At 35.0% G+C, this 17,352-nt stretch overlaps 1 protein-coding gene across 1 annotated transcript; it reads left to right on the forward strand.

The window, feature by feature from the left end:
• Positions 1-876: 876 nt before the first annotated feature.
• LOC107785110 (uncharacterized) lies at positions 877-14,468 on the forward strand. Its single transcript, XM_016606336.2, has 4 exons — positions 877-1,321; positions 9,964-10,042; positions 12,729-12,797; positions 13,898-14,468. Exons 1-4 carry the CDS (start codon positions 978-980, stop codon positions 14,000-14,002), a joined length of 597 nt encoding a protein of 198 aa, XP_016461822.1. The 5' UTR covers positions 877-977; the 3' UTR covers positions 14,003-14,468.
• Positions 14,469-17,352: the final 2,884 nt, after the last annotated feature.

A 17,352-nucleotide genomic window follows, 5' to 3' on the forward strand; every position in this document is an offset into this window, starting at 1 on the left:
CCGATCGTGGTTCTTCGGCTCTCCTGGCTTTAGTTTTCATGCTTCTAAATACTGAACCATTGATGCTATGTATCGCTCTGACGAGCCACGTGTTAAGACCGAATTTTACCAATACAATCTTTTTTTTCTAAATTTCTTTCTTTTACTAACTCATATTTGATGTTTATTTCAGATATGTTAGAGCAATATATATATATATATATATATATAAAATTTAAATATAATTATGTAATTTATATTTTATTTAATTTTTATATTAAGACTGAAGTATATAGTTTGATGATACACTCGATGCTATTAATTATTTACCTTTAACATACCTACGAAATAAAGAAGAGAATTGAAGTTGAAAGCTGTGGATCAAGAGAGAACATTACAATGGTTGACATTTAATTTAAAATTTACGTCTTTCAAATCTTTTAAAGTTTGTAAAAATAGTTTCTTGAATTCCTAAAAGATTTAAAATAATTGAGTCAGGATCTTCAAAAACATTGATTTTTTCTTTTGTTGCAAAAAGGTGTAAAGCAACTTTCAAAAACTTAAAACTGGATTTAATTTTCACGAACTCTAAAACAAATGTCACCTTAGAGTACAAGAGCGAACTCAATCAGTTTTTAAAGTTTTTTCATACATTTATTTTTTAAAATTTCATGAAATTTTAAATTCAGACATTTACAAAATATTTCACAATTTATAATTTTTTATAAATTATAAATATTTGACTTCAAATAAACTGAAACTGAAAACAGAATTAAATAATTAGAATACGTACGCCGTAGCATGTCCGAATTAGTGTTTATTTTTTTAACTGATATACATGAAATATATATAATTATACATATTATACATGAAATATATGTAAACATGGGTGGTTAGTGTGGTCAGGCACGTTAGTAAAGGGAAAATCCGTAGTGCAGAATGCGATGTACTTCTTCACTTATCTCAACAACTGCACCAATAACATCAAATAAACGGCCATGGCAGTTCCAACCATAACCTCATTCTCAAAACTGGCCCCTTTTCACCAACCAACACTAACCCAATTCAGCTCACAAACTGCTCCTTCCAAATTTCTCCTCTCTCCAAAGCAAAGATCCCTATTTCCAGCACCCACCAACAGCATTTCAGCTCAGAACTTGAAAAATGCAGCCACTATTTTGGGGGTTACTGGAGTTGCTTTAGCCACACTAATGGTGGGACCTGACACTGCATCTGCTTCTGAAATAGCTTCTATAACGGGTTCTTCTTTCCAATTCAACGAACCCACTAATGCTCTCTCCTTACCCACCTGGGCTATTCACGTTTCCAGCGTTGTTGAATGGTATTTACTCTGCAATACACTGTGTTTTTAATCCTTTTTTTCTTCAATTTATTTAGTATAAGTATAAATAAAGACTTCTGAAAAATTTACCAACACACAATGTTTACACGATGTTTATCATGGTTAAAGTAAGAATATATATTAGTTAACTATGATTTAGTATATATATTAGTTAACTATGGTTTACTGATAAGAGGGTAAGCAAAAACATGTCTATATAGTGTACACATTAGTGGAGGTAAGTTTTTACCAGTTAAAAATATATAAAATATCGAAAAAGTACCTTTGCACTAAGCAGTTTGTTAGGATGGGGAATTTGGATAGTGCGAAATTTAGCCAAATAACGTTATAATGACAATAATAAAGGCAGTGCTAGTTGATAAGAACGGCAATTAAAACATATAAAGGAGGTACAAACATATAAAGTATAACCTTCTCCAAATAAAGGGTTCACACATGTGTTACCCAATACTCACTTTCTTATACTCTACAATAAATAAGGAGAAAGAAAGACAAGAGAATAAAAGGTTCTTGAATTGGCGTATTTTAAAAAGGAAGACTTGATCTCCTTTTATAGGAGAAAAGAACGTTGGCTCTAGGTTTGCTACATGAGGAGATATTATTCCCCTCCAATCAAATTCTTTCTTTGGCCCCAAGATTGTAAAATTGGCATATGCCTATACAAATAAAATGGACCCCACAAAGATAGCCAAAAGATATGGCCACATTACAAATCTCTACATTGGCCTTGTTTTGGCTCATAAAGTATATTTGCTCTACCCTCTCTGCAAAAGTCCTTGTGAGCTGAATCAACAACAACATACCCAGTATTATCCCACTCCGTGGGGTTTGGGAGGGTAATGTGTACGCAGACCTTACCCCTACCTTGTGAGGATAGAGCGGCTGTTTCAAATTCAAGCAGAACTTGAACTTGCCAACTGGAAGAGGCTTTTGTGAACATGTCAGCAGGATTGTCTTTAGTGTTGATCTTGTTCAATTTTTGAGACCTTTCCATCAACAATGGTTTCTCGGATGAAGTGATACTTGATATCAATCTGTTTCGTTCTCTCATGATACATCTGATCTTTAGTCAAGTGACTGACACTTTGACTATTACAAAAAATGGTAATACTATCTTGGTGTAAACTGAGTTCAACAAATAGATTCTTCAACCACAAGGCTTCTTTGATCGCCTCAGTCACTGCGATATATTCTGCTTCAGTAGTTAATAAAGCTACTGCATGTTGTAATGTTACTTTCCAACTGATAGCGCAACCACCAATGCAAAATACGTAGGCTGTCGGTGATCTTCTTTTATCAAGATCACCCGCATAATCTGAGTCTACAAAACCAACTAAAATGTTAGTATTTCTCCCAAACTCCAAACATGTGTTTGAAGTATCTTGCAAGTATATGGGAATCCATTTCACAACATGCTAGTGTGTTTTACCATGGCAAGCCGTACCGGCTTACCACTCGCTGCCTGTGAAATATATAGACGTGTACGTATCATTGCATACATAATACTGTTGACTGCACTAAAATATAGTACCTGTGCCATATCTCTCTCTTCTTCCTCTGACTGCGATGACTGAGTGTTGATAACTTAAAATGAGCAGCAAGAGGGGTACTTACTGGTTCAGCATCTTTCATGCGAAACCTCTCCAAAACCTTCTCCAAGTATTTCTTCTGGGTCAGGAATAACTTGTTGGCTCCTCGATCTCTTTTGATCTCTATGCCAAGAATTTTCTTAGCTGCTCTCAAATCTTTTAACTCAAATTCACTTTTCAGCTGACCTTTCATATTGTAAATTTTTACCAAATTCTTAGCAACAATGAGCATGTCATCAACATATAACAATACGTTCCCAAATAAACTATCAGTTAACTTCTGGAAGTAAACACAACTATCATACATGTTCCTCGAATAATAATGCCCCGACATAAACGAATCAACCCTCTTGTACCTTTGTCTTAGCGACTGTTTTAATCTGTACACAGATTTTTTCAACAAGCAAACATGATCTTCTTTTCATTCAGTTTTAAATCCTTCGGGTCGATGCATGTGTATTTGGTCCTCAAGTTTGCCATGTAAGAAAGCTGTCTTAATAGCAAGCTGTTTTAATTCCACATCATACATGGCAACTAAGGCAAGCAAGACACGAATAGAACTATGTTTAACAACATGCGAGAAAACATCATTAAAATCAACTCCTTGTACCTGACTGTAGCCCTTTGCAACTAATCATGCCTATTACCTTGCATCTTCAACCCCTAAAATGCCTTCGTTTTCCTTGAAGAGCGTTGGTATCAAAGCCGGATCTAACATGATTAGTTTCAATGGTCAATATGATTCTAACAAAGACTTATGTTGAGATATTTGACCGAAGTGCAAACTTCGGAATATGGAAATTAAGATGAAAGTTATCCTAATTTAGGATGGACTAGGTTTGGCACCATAAGAAGAAAGAAGAACCCGGATAAAATGATGGATGAGGAGTTTGCCGTCATAGACAAAAATGCAAATTAGGTATTATCTTAAATCTCTCAAATGAGTTTTGACGTGAAATTTCTGTAGAAACCAAAGCCAAAGGCATGTGGGATAAATTAAAAACCCTGTATATAAAAGGATAGTGGAAAACAGACTTTACCTGAGTAAAAGCTTTACATTTTTCGTATGGCTGAAGGTATCTCTATACTCTCACATCTTGATATATTTGATTCTTTTCTTATGGATTTGAGTAATAGAGATGCTGAAATCAAAGATGAAGATCCGGCCGTATTATTGCTTGTTTCCTTACCCCAGTCATTTAAACATATAAGAGATACTATACTTTATAGAATGGATAATATTTTTTTTTTATAAAGATATCAAATCTATCTTGAAATCAAAGAACAAACAGATAGAGATATTATTGGAAAAACCAGTGGCAGTGTTTTAAAAGGCGCTTTCGGGGTGAGCCCTGGGGCGAGACGCACCAAAAATGCCCCGAGGTGATGGTGTGGGGCGAAAGTCCCAAGAGGTGTACGCCCAGCAATTCGGGGTGTACGCCCAACAATTCGGGGCGTATGCTCGGGCGTTTGAGGCGTGTTTTTGTAGTGAGGCTTAAGCCCAGAGACTTTTTCTAATTAAAACAAAATTTGTTGAATAAGTCCTTCATATAATACTCAAATTTTCAAAATTCAGCTTGTAATTACTCAAAAGTTTTAAAAAGGAAGTGAAATGTATTAGATTTAAAAGTCAAGAACTTTTGTATTGATTGAAGCCCTAATTTATGGTCTTTCCCTATTCTTTATCTTGTCCGCTAGTCTGCTAATATCCCCAAAAAGCAACAAATATTCAATTCTTTTTTACAAATACAAATAGAACTCCATTCTTCTTCATAGTAACAAGTTTAAAGTTCAAATTGCAGGTTAGTCATCCTTTTTGTTCCTCCATGTAGAAAACATTATTCTTTTCGACTCAAGTTACTTGTGTTTGTAAGTAGCGTATAATAGATTGTTTTGACTAGTTTTTTATGGGCATAGAGCACATCTATATATATATATTTTTCACATGTTTATAGTTTTCTTCAATTTTTATGCAATTTCACCCGTTTATAAATATTTATTGTAATTATATTTTTTTTATAAAATATTAAAAATTAAATATCCATGGGGCTTACGCCCTGTGCCTCGGGGCTTACGTCTCGCTGAGGCATATGTAAAACGCCTCGCCTTACGCTCACGCCTTTTAAAACACTGACCAGTGGGAACCACTGTGAAAGCTTATTTGTGAGGAGGAGATCCTATAAAAAGGTTTCAAATAGATCAAAGTCCAAATACAAAAATGTCGTGTGCAAATATTGTTATAAGAAAGACAAGATTATCTCTGAATGCTTTAAGTTGAAAACCAAAGAAAAACATATGGAAAAAAAAAATGAGCACAAAGATACTGTTATCGCCGAAGTAAGTGCAGCTGCTAATGAGACTGAGGGAACTATAATTTTAGCAACTAATAATAATTTTAAATCTAACGACGAGTGAATTTTGGATTCGGGTTGTTCTTATCATATGTGTCCCAATCGGGATACCACATATGAATCTGTTGAAGGTGGAGTTGTCTTGATAATGTTGCCTGCAACGTTATTGGTAAAGGTACAGTCCGAATCAGAATGCTTGATGGTTTGGTGAGAACTCTCACCGATGTTAGATATGTTCCTGGTTTGAAGAAAAATCTCATCTATTTGGGCACTCTAGAATCTCTTGGGTGCAAATACACAGGTGAAGGTAGAATTTAAAAAGTTTTTCGAGGTGTTCTTGTGGTCATGAAAGCACGTAGATCTGGTACGTTATATACTTTATTGGGATCCACTGTTAGATGTGCTGCTTCAGTTTCAACATAAGATAAGCCTGATTCTTACATCACCAAAGTGTGGCATATGCGATTGGGACATATGAGTGAAAAAGGTCGTTCTATCCTCATCAAATGAGGTCTCTTGTGTGGCCAAAGTACCAGAAATATTGAGTTCTGTGAACACTGTATGTTTGGAAAGAAAAAAAAGAGTCAACTTCAAAACTCCAGCAATTCACAAAACAAAAGGTACTTTGGATTACATTCATTCAGATCTTTGGGGTCCTTCACGTACCCCATCAAAAGGTGGTGCTAGGTATATGTTAATTTTCATTGAGATTATTCAAGGAAAGTTTAGGTTTATTTCCTGAAAAATAAAAGTGATGTTTTCTTAACTTTCAAACAATGGAAAGTTTTGATTGAGAAGCAAATAGGAAAACATGTTAAGCGGCTTAGAATAGATAATGATTTGGAATTTTGAAATGATGAATTCAACAAATTCTACAAGAATGAAGGAATTGCTCGACACCGCACTGTGAGGATAACCCCTTAGCATAATGGTGTAGCAGAAAAGATGAACATAACTTTTTTGGAACAAGCTCGTTACATGATATCAAATGCTGGATTGACAAATGCCTTTTGGGCAAAGGCTATTTCTACAACTTGTTATATTATCAATCGCGCTCCTTCTGCACCTTTGAATTTTAAGACTCAAGAGAAAATGTTGTTAGATACTCCTGCTAATTATTCCGATATAAAGATGTTTGGTTGCTCTGTATACACACATGTAAATAATGAAAAATTAGAGCTAAAGGCTAAAAAGTGTATTCTTCTTGGGTATGCATCTAGGGTGAAAGGATACAGACTATAGTGTCCTGATCCCATGGCACCAAAATTTATACTCCCTCTGTTTCAAATTAGATGATGTACTTTCCTTTTTAGTGTGTTCCAAAATAAATGACACATTTCTAAATTTGGAAATAATTCAACTTTAAACTCTTCATTTTACCCATTTTACCCTTAACGAGAAGCTTTTATAACCACACACATGTCATGGCCCCACAAAACTTTTACCAATTAAGCTTTTAAGACCACAAGTTTCAAAAGTCTTTTTTTTCTTCTTAAACTCCGTGCCGAGTCAAACTACCTTATCCAAATTGAAACGGAGGGAGTAATTAGTAGACGTAGCCTTTGATGAATCCTCTATGTCATCTTAGAAAAGAGTCTTCTAGTTCATGTAATATAGATAAAGGGAAGGGCACACGGAAGCAGGTGGATGTTGAGATTGGCATTCCTTTTAAGCCAAACGCATTAACTTTCGAGCATAATACAGTTGAAACTCTTGAAGTTTAGACTCTTGAAGTCGAACCAGAAGAGACTCTTGTGCTCATTTTTCTTTTCCGTATGCTTTTCTTTGATTTTCAACTTGAAGCATTCAGAGATAATGCGGCCTTTCTTATGTCAATATTTACACACGACATTTTTGTATCCGGACTTTGACCTTGATTTAGACCTCTCACTATTTGATAGGATATCCCTCTTACAAATAAGTTTTCAACTTCGTTCCCACTGGTTTCTCCAGTAATATCTCTGTCTATCTATTTTTTTTAATTTTATGATAGATTTGATATCTTTATAAGAAATATTATCATTTCCATAAAGCATATTATCTCTTACATATTTAAAAGGAAACAAGCAATAACACGACTTGATCTTCATATTTGATTTCAGCATCTATATTACTCAAACCCATAAGGAAATCAAATATATCAAGATGTGAGAGTATAGAGGTACATTCAGCCATACGAAAAATGTAAAGCTTTTGCTTTAGGTAAAGTCTGTTTTCTACTGTCCTTTTCATACACAAGAACAACAACAAACCTTTTCATATACATGGTTTTTAATATATCCCACATGCCTTTGGCTATGGTTTCTGTAGAAACTTCACGTAAAACCTCATTTGAGATATTTAAGATAATACCTAATTTTGTTTTTTTGTCTATGACGACAAACTCCTCGTCCGTTATTTTATCCGTCTTCTTCTCCTTTCTTTGTAATGCCAAATGTAGGCCATCCTGAATTAGGATAGTTTTCATCTTTAATTGCCACATTCCAAAGTTTGCATTTCGGTCAAATTTCTCAAAATAAATCTTTGTTAGAATCATATTGGCTATTGAAACCGATCCGGTTAGATCCGACTCTGATTTCAATGCTCTTCAAGAAAAAGGAAGGCATTCTAGGGGTTAAAGATGAAAGGTATAAGGAAAGATTAGTTGCAAAGGGCTATAGTCAGGTACAAGGAGTTGATTTTAGTGATATTTTCTCACCTGTTGTTAAACATAGTTCTACTCGTGTTTTGCTTGCCTTAGTTGCCATGTAAGATTTGGAATTAGAATAACTTGATGTTAAGACAACTTTCTTACATGGAAAACTTGAGGAACAAATATACATGCATCAATCCGAAGGATTTGAAATTGAAGGAAAAGAAGATTATATTGCTTGTTGGAAAAAATCCTTGTACGGATTAAAACAATCTCCAAGATAATTGTACAAGAGGTTTGAATTTTTTATGTTGGGTCATGGTTATTCGAGGAGCATGTATGCTAGTTGTGTTTACTTTCGGAAGTTACATGATGGTTCATTTTTGTACTTATTGTTATATGTTGATGACATGCTCATTGCTGCTAAGTATTTGGCAGAAATTCACAATTTAAAAGGTCAGCTGAAAAGTGAATTTGAGATGAAAGATTTGGGAGCAGCCAAGAAAATCCTTGGCATGGAGATCAAAAGAGATCGATGAGCCGACAGGCTATTCCTGGCCCATAAGTACTTGAACAGGTTTGGCATGAAAGATGCTAAACTAGTGAGTACCCCTCTTGCTGCTCATTTTAAGTTATCAGCTTTCAGTCACCACAGTCAGAGTAAGAAGAGAGGTATATGACATAGGTATTATATTCTAATGCAGTCAACAGTATTATGTATACAATGGTGCGTACACGTCCAGATAGTTCACAAGCAGTCATGGCTTGCCCTGGTAAACCACATTGGCTGGCTGTGAAATGGATTCTTGGATACTTGCAAGGTACTTCAAACGCATGTTTGGAGTTTGGGAGAAATACTAACACTTTGGTTAGTTTTGTAGACTTAGATTATGCAGGTGATCTTGACAAAAGAATATCACTGATAGGCTACGTATTTTGTATTGGTGATTGCGTTATCAGTTGGAAAGCTACATTACAACATGTAGTAGCTTTATCAACTACTGTAACAGAATATATAGCGGTGACCGAGGCGATCAACATCCTTATGGTTGAAGGGTCTATCTGCTTTACTCATTTTACACCAAGGTGGTATTACTATTTTTTGTGATAGCCAAAGTACCATTCAATTGACTAAAGATTAGATGTATCATAAGAAGACGAAACATATTTATATCAACTATCACTTCATCCGTGAAACCATCGCTGATTGAAAGGTCTCTGTTAAGAAGATCTGATATGTTCACAAAGCCTCTTCCAGTTGGCAAGTGAACTTGATCGGCATTTATAAAGAATGATTTGGCCCACAATAGCTTTTGCGGAAAGGGTGGAGCAAATCTACTTTATCAGTCAAAACAAGACCAAGATGGAGATTTGTAATGTGGCCATATCTTTTGGCTATTTTTGTGGGGTCCATTTTATTTATATTGATATATGCCTATTTTACAATATTGGAGCCAAAGAAAGAATTTGATTGGAGGAGAATAATATCTACTGTTGTAGCAAACTTGGAGCCGGCATTCTTTTCTCCTATAAAAGGAGATCAGTTCTTCCTTTTCAAAACACACCAATTCAAGGGCCTTTTACTCTCGTCTTTCTTTCTCCTCATTTATTGTAGAGTATTTTGTAAGCTAGTGAGTGTTGGGAAATACTTGTATGAACCCTTTCTTTGGAGGATCTTGTGAGGTTATTCTCTTGGGTTATTTGGGATTAGTTAGAGTATTTACTCTCTTTTGTACTCTTGTTGGTATCGTGAAATTGCTCCTCTCTGCTTGTGGACGTAGGTCACCTTGACCGAACCACGTTAAATTTGTACTTCCTTTATATGTTTTATTTGCCTTTATTATCAACTAGCACTGTCTTTGTTATTGTCAATATAACGTTTTAAATTCCGCACTATCCGAATGCCCGACCCTTACACTTTGTTTTATATCTATTGTGCTCACATCAAGGTCTCTAGATGTAGAAAGATTGCAACTTTTATATCTAATTTGGGACGAGAGAGTCTGTTTTTGTGCTGAATGAAATGACCACTAATACTTTGTTTAAAAGGGTTACTGCGATGGCTCTGGTTTGGCAATACGGGGAGAAGTCTGGGAATGCTTCTTGGAAGGGACTCTCTTGGGGCATGGTGAGTACTGTTTATTTTTAGAGTTTGTGTAAATTGGTTCAGATTGGTTCATAATATGCATAAAGTCTTGATTTTGGTTAACTTTTGTGCTTTAAGTTTCTCGGCTCTGGAATGTTGTGTTTAACCATTAATTGGCCAATGAGGCGTGCCTCAAAAACTTAGGCCAAGGTGTTGTAACCAAAAGAGTCACCGGTTCAACTCTCGCCAGCAAAAAGTCTGGCTCTTTTCTGATGTATGTTACTTATTTCACCCACTATATGTGTGTTATTGTTTGAAATTTGATTTATTTAAGAGACTATTTGTGGGTCATTGTTACCATTGTCAATAGTGTACATGTATTCATTGATATTCATGTGTTTTTTCTCAACATAGATAGACTATAATTTGTAAAGACATAACAGATGGTGGGCGTTTAAACTATCCTGATTGTTATATTAAGACCATCTCAATCTGTGGCTCATTAGTATGCAATGAAAGCAGCAGGTTAGAAGACTAGAGGCCTTGTGTGTTTTCATGTGGTAACTATAGAATGAGTTGAAAAAGAAGTATCAAATACATGCATCGCAGGAGCTGTAACTCTTGTCAAAGTCAGCCTCTCAATTGGGGAATGTGGTGGCAGGGAGGGAATCTTTTTTTATTTATTTAAAATATGGCCTGTCACGCGTCTGGAATAAGTGTGGTACGCTCACTGTGCCATATGTCAGCAACATGTGTCTAATAGGCATACTTTGAGCATGGATCAGGTGTTCAGTTGGTCGTAGCCTTAGTTTAGATGTCTATATGAAAATTTTTGACAACTTTGAGGGGCCGCTTATGTATTATGCCTTAGCCATTTGTATTTTAAGCTGTTGCTTTGCACCAAAATCACTGCATACTCCAAATTCCCACAGTCAATAAAGTAAATACATATCTATCTCGGCATTGTGCAGATGTTGTTCCCTAAAAGTTAAGTGGATACAAATATTGATAGAATGTGATGTTGTGCTCTAAAGAAAGTCTATGGGGCAGAGATATGACTGGGTAGGTTAAGAGACGTAGTTCTTTGAGGGTATGGGGAAGGATTTGGGGTTCATTGAGTTGAAGAAAGAGTCCAAAGGAGGGGTGGCATTTGGAATGATCACATTTTTTGCTCCGCTCATGTTGAAACTTCTTGTATGTTTGTCAAAACACAATAACTATTACTCATTTCCCTAAATGTTTCAATATAATTAAAGAGGCTAGGTGAGGACATTGATGTGCTCTTTGAGCAGCTAATTAATTTTTCAGAAATAAAGGTCTGTACTATGAAATTGTTGCAACAAGAAAGTGTAGGAGTCACATTTTTCTCTTTCAATTTCTAAGTTAGAGGTTGAATCTGCTCAGTCATAACTACAATGGAATAAAGGAAATTAAGCCTCTCTTTCACTTCTTTACTTTAATCCTTTTTGTGAAGAACTAATTTCTCGAACTTATGCTGTTTAACATGACATTTGTCAAGTAGGAACAATTTTTTATGAATCAGATAACTGCTTGGTCAATCTTTTTAACCAGGATAAGCTTCTTTCGTACTTCTTTGTTCAAGAATTTTTGGAACCTTCTTCGAAATTGATATTGTTGAAATCAATTGATGTTAATAAAATTTTCAAGCAGAGAACTTTTTGTTAAAGCAGAAGTCAGCTGCAACTTTGCTGCTACCAATGCAAATAATTCCCACTCTTGATGGTTATGTGGGGCATGATGAAGTGATTACATGATGAAGTGATTTCCACTCTTGTTGCGCGGACTCTCCAAAATGTCGCCGCACCCGTGTTGGATCCTCCAAAAAATACACTACTTTTGGAGGATCCGACACGTACCCGGCGCCATTTTCGGAGAGTCAGAGCAACATAGCTTGAGACTGTGTCTTGATGCTTGTTAGTTCCTTTAGAAAAAATTAGATTTCTCTTTAAAGTCAAGTGTCAATTAGGTCACTCTTGAAACTGAACTTCCCATGTTTATATGTAATTAATTTAAATTCGAATAAAAGAAGAGAAATATACCTAAAGAGCAATTTGATTCACTAAAGTGATGGATGGCTTATTTTAAATTCCCAAACTACACTGTCTGATGGGAATTGATAATTACTGGTGATCCTGCTGGCGCTGCCAACAGCTCCATGTTTGTACTGTAAACTTTAGAGGAATTCATAACCGACATATGACTGCTTTTGTATAAGCTAAGGAGAATGGCTTCTAAACAGACAACAACAACAACAACCAGTGGATTCCCACAAGTGAGGGTCTGGGGAGGGTAGGACGTACGCAGCGTTACTCCTACCCTGGGAGGGCAGAGAGGCTGTTTCCGATAGACCCTCAGCTAAAGAAAAGTCGAAAGAAGCATTGACATCAAGTAGTAACAATACAAGATACTGGCTTCTAAACAGAATACATCTTATATTCCCTTTGTCATAGACCTAAACAGATAGACTAAGAATTGAAGCTTTTAGATTAGGTGGAGTCACATGATTTAACACCCTTATTCCTTTTTCTTCTTTGAGAGAAATGAAATGAGATCTAGGCTCTGGTGGTTTTTGAGTCTTGGTTAAAAGGTTACCACATTCTATGCTATTGGTTTCTCTTCTTCTTTCCAGTGTTTTTTATCCAATCATGTGTTTCTTTTCTCTCTTGTTGGCTCTTTAGCGGCTTATGAGTACAACTCTCTGGTGTAGGTGCCCCTGCTAGGTGGAGCGTTTTGTGCCTGCACTTGGCATTTCTTTTACAACTCAGAGTCCCTTGAGGTAAGTAAATCAATTTACTTATTAAGAGGAAATTTCTACCATATGTAAAGTCTTACGAGGAAAAAAAGGTATAGTGGATAAAGAGGTAGTTGGCTTTTCCTGAAGGGATGGGGTTGGGGGAGTGAGGTGATTGTTTGTATAATCACACTGATAAATTACTGCAATTTAATAACCTCACAACTGCTTTGCTAGCTTCCATTTCTATTTTCTTGCCATGACACCTTTACACAACTGGGAATTTGGGGAAGGGGTGGGTGGGTTCCTGTCCTTTTGTCATGACATTCTTTAAAGTGAATCTGAATTTAGATTATTGGTTATACACACCATTGACAATTGATATAATAACAGTTGTGATAAACTTGTAAAAGTACCAGCAACTAATCTGGATATAAATGCTTGAACCCAATAAGAAAAAAAACTAAGAGACACTACAACAACTTTCGCCTCAGTCCAAACAAGTTGGGATTGGCGGTATGAATACTCATTGACCATGTTTTTTCCATTTAAGCTCAATTCATGTCATCATCATACCAAATAAACATAAAAGCGAAAAATAAGTTTTATATATATATACATATATACTTTTACCGGAAAAATATACTCCCTAGAAAAGCAATATGTTCAAAATCAACATACTAGCAAGACTAAAACCTATTCCAAACTAGTAGATATCATATGAATCTTTTTCTTCCATTGTCCCTATCTTTTGCTAAGTCTGCATTGGTTCCAAGAAATTGTAGGTCTTTTGAGACGACTTTCTTCCATGCGATTTTAGGTCTACCTCGTCCTCTTTTAATACCTTCACTCTCCAAAGTTTCAAAAAAGTGGAAAGTACTACTTAATGCTTTAAAGAATTTTGTTGATTTCCCCTTTCACTTTCACTCGTTTGCTGGAAATAGTAGCTAATTTAACTGAGGTTAATATATTTACAAGAACTGGTTAATTTAAACCATAAGGCAATGCGCATGCGTCTCTTCTCCAGTTCTATTCCAACTTTTCCCATTTGAAGCATTTCTTGGTATTTTTAGACAATACTTATCTTGTTTTTTTCCTTTCTTTTTTGCGCTTTAAATGACACGCATTGGATGCATGAGTTTCAGGTATTAGTGGCTCTACAAGCAGCTTTGACATTTGTTGGTAATGCCACAATGTGTGTCGCTGCATTCCGTATATACAGATCACAGGAGCAATCAAAAAACCTATGAGCATTGAGTTTGGTACTTTCCCAATTTTCATCACTCATTCAGATTCCTTATCTACATGGTACTTCATTCGATTTCTTGCAGTCTCTTTTTCATCTTCAAGTTGAACAGAAACTTTATTCGTCGACAATGCTGATTGTTTTGGCAGAAGTAGAAACATGGTATGAGAATCCTGTCTCGTATCAGACCAATTTGACACTAAGTATATAGAATAAGATAGTGGCTTTTCCATGGTTGTATGTAAAAAGCTTTTAGCAACATCTACCAGTGTGGATCGCACTGTCCCTGGAAGATTGAAAATAATTCTGTCTTTTTGGTGGCTGGTACTTTGGCCTTTCTAGTTGCATTGTTGTACATTCTTTAAACATCTCCTCTTAGACATCTAAAGATGGCCATTATTGACTTTCTAGGAACTGTTGTCAAATGAATCATATCCGACATCTTCAACAATCAACATGTTCATTGTTTATGTACTGTATTATTTTTTCCAATCACCTGCTTGACTAGTTTCTTACTCATTGTTATCTTGCTGATATATGGCAAACTGCTAGCTGCCTGCAGTTTGGCTGTATGAATACAACAACATAGTGATTGTCTCTGTTACTGGCCTCGAGCCTCGACTCTCGACCCTATGGCATCATAAGACTCAGTCAATCAACTATACCTCAATCCCAAATTAATAGGATTTGGTTGTACGAATCCTCTGTATCTATCCCATTTTGCATCGCACGCAAGACTGCAGAAATATAAAAGACAAACTGAAGCTAACCTTTGCAATTATTTGTCAAGATTAACTTTGGGGGTTGAGGTGTTGTGGAATGGTCTTAACACTGTGTTTTCCAATGTATGCCTTAAATCCTTGAATTTATGCCTGTTGCCTACTAATTTACAATATATGTGGCCCAATGCTGTAGAGTCAACTGGTTTTTTCTTAAACCTTGCATACAGTAGAGGTAGAATGCTAAAATAGTTGAAACTTTATATAGAAACCTTTTATGTAAGAAAGAATCCTAAGCACATTAAAGGTCAATGCATAGGGATGTGCTCTGCCTTTAATAATACCTTGAGGCCCAAAGTTAATTGAGTAATTTCAAATGGTATTATGATTCCAGAGGCCATTTTGTTGACCTTATACACACACACTAAGAAGTTTGACTACTTGTTACTCCCTGAGCATACAAAAAAATGATATTTAATACTAGAGTATAATTAATTATTTATAGAGTTTAAGTTTTCTGCTATGACACTAAGAAATATTTACACCAGTATCTTATGTGGTAATAAATGATAAGTAACATGATAAAGTATGTTAAATTACACTGTTGGTATAATTCTTTTAACATCATCAATATATATAACTTAAATTATCTTCTTAAAACCGTGTATTTTTTATACTTCATGATATCCTGAAACTAGGAATATGAACACTTGGCTTTACAAAGAAACAATCAAAGCCTACCAGTCCAGTTTTATTATTAATTGAGATGTGAATACTGTTTGTTATTGCATTTGAAGTTGATAAAAAATATTCTTTTTGATTTCTTCCATAAAAGTGGAGTTTTATATTAAGTGAAGAATTAATTAAAACTAATGTTGCCGTAGAGAAACAGACAGTCTCGAGCCAACAGCCCTGACTTTTGAAAAAGTGCTGTTTTTACTTATGATTTTAGTTACCTCACGTGTTAAGAAGCTTCACAGAACTCCTTTTTTGGGAAAAGAAAAGGTTGTTTTTGGTTTGGATTTATGCAATTTACATTATCCTAAACTACATTTACGGGGTCAAATCAAGAATTGCCTGACTGACCTCCCATTACTGTTACTTTGCCTGTTAGAGCATTTCAACATATGAGTATTTTTTTATATGATATAAAAAGTATTTTTTTCATTTCAACTAAAAAGTACTTTCTTTTCATAGAAAAAATATTTTCTTTCATTTAAACAATTTTTTTTTTTCATGATGTAAAAAAATTATTTTTTTTCATTTCAACAAAATGGGTATTTTCTTTTCATGATGTAGAGAAAGTATTTTCTTTTATTTCAATAAAATGAGTACTTTATTTTCATGTTGTAGAAAGAGTACTTTCTTTTTCAAGCAAAAAAAGACTCTTTCCTTTTTAGTTATGGAGCACAAATTATAACGTTATTTTTGCGTAAAAAGGTAAAGCAACACATTAGTTTCTTTGGGTTTGTATGCATTTTTAGAAGAATAATTAAATTTCTTAAAGAAAATAGAGTCCTGAAAACGTTGGGTATTTGAGGGGAGAGGGAGCGAGCAAGGAAACATGGGGACTTGAGGGGGAGGGGGGTATGAGGAGAGTATCATAAAAAAATATTTTCCTAACAAATATTTTCTGTTTTCTAACCAAACACTAAAAAATATTTTTCAAAAAAAGTTTTCCACTCACCAACCAAACAAGGAAAAATAAGTAATAAAACCACTCATTTGTAAAACATTTTTCTTCATACCAAACACACTCTATATTGACTTTCTTTTACCCGTTCAATTAAAAATCGTTTCCCATCTCGTAGTGTTTAAAGAGAACTATAGCGTATGCATTGTTTTCAAATTTCTAAGTACCCGTCTATGAAGATCCACATGGTTCTGGCAATGTACTGATTGCTACTTCATCTGCATTATTTAAATTTAAAGGTATAAATCCTACCAAAGACTCCTATTTGTTTTCTCCCTCGTCGTCTTTAATATTTATGAGCTCATCCCCTCAAATATTAGTGAAAAAAAGGTTTGTCCTACTTTATATTTTTAAAGCTTCTGAAGAACCAAAACATGCTAGTATAAAGTTTGTCAGATTTTTTTTACTGTCCTCTATTTTAGAAGTTTCAAGTATTCATGTGTTCATCTTTAGCTTTATAAGCCGTTTTTTCTCTTTTCCCTGAATTTGATCGTCCCAAAATGAACTAGCTAAGAATCACAAAAACTCATTTCTATATCAATGCGATTTAACCTGTTACAACATATTGTCTGTCTTATTTTTCACGTCGCTAATTCAGATTACACAAATAAAACTAATTACCAAGAGTACTCTAATTTCATAACAACATAAACGAAATAATTTATGAATAACACAAGTAGCTAGCATACATATACACTAAGTGAATATTTATTTTTATCCACTCTTTTCCCTCATTAATATAACAGTTACTTTCTTCATTGACATGATTGCTTATGAATGGGAAGTTGGTTAAGAGTAGTGGAGCCTGTGTCAAATTGAGAAAATTTCTTCTGAAACTGAGACATTAAACTAAGGTTTTCTTGATGGAGGAGGCTTGCCTTCTTCCTCAATTTCTCATTCTCCTCTAAAATGCTCATATTTTCCATGTATAGCTTCAAGTTT

This window comes from Nicotiana tabacum, chromosome 23 (assembly GCF_000715075.1).
Source record: "Nicotiana tabacum cultivar K326 chromosome 23, ASM71507v2, whole genome shotgun sequence".
Classification (NCBI taxonomy): Eukaryota; Viridiplantae; Streptophyta; class Magnoliopsida; order Solanales; family Solanaceae; genus Nicotiana; species Nicotiana tabacum.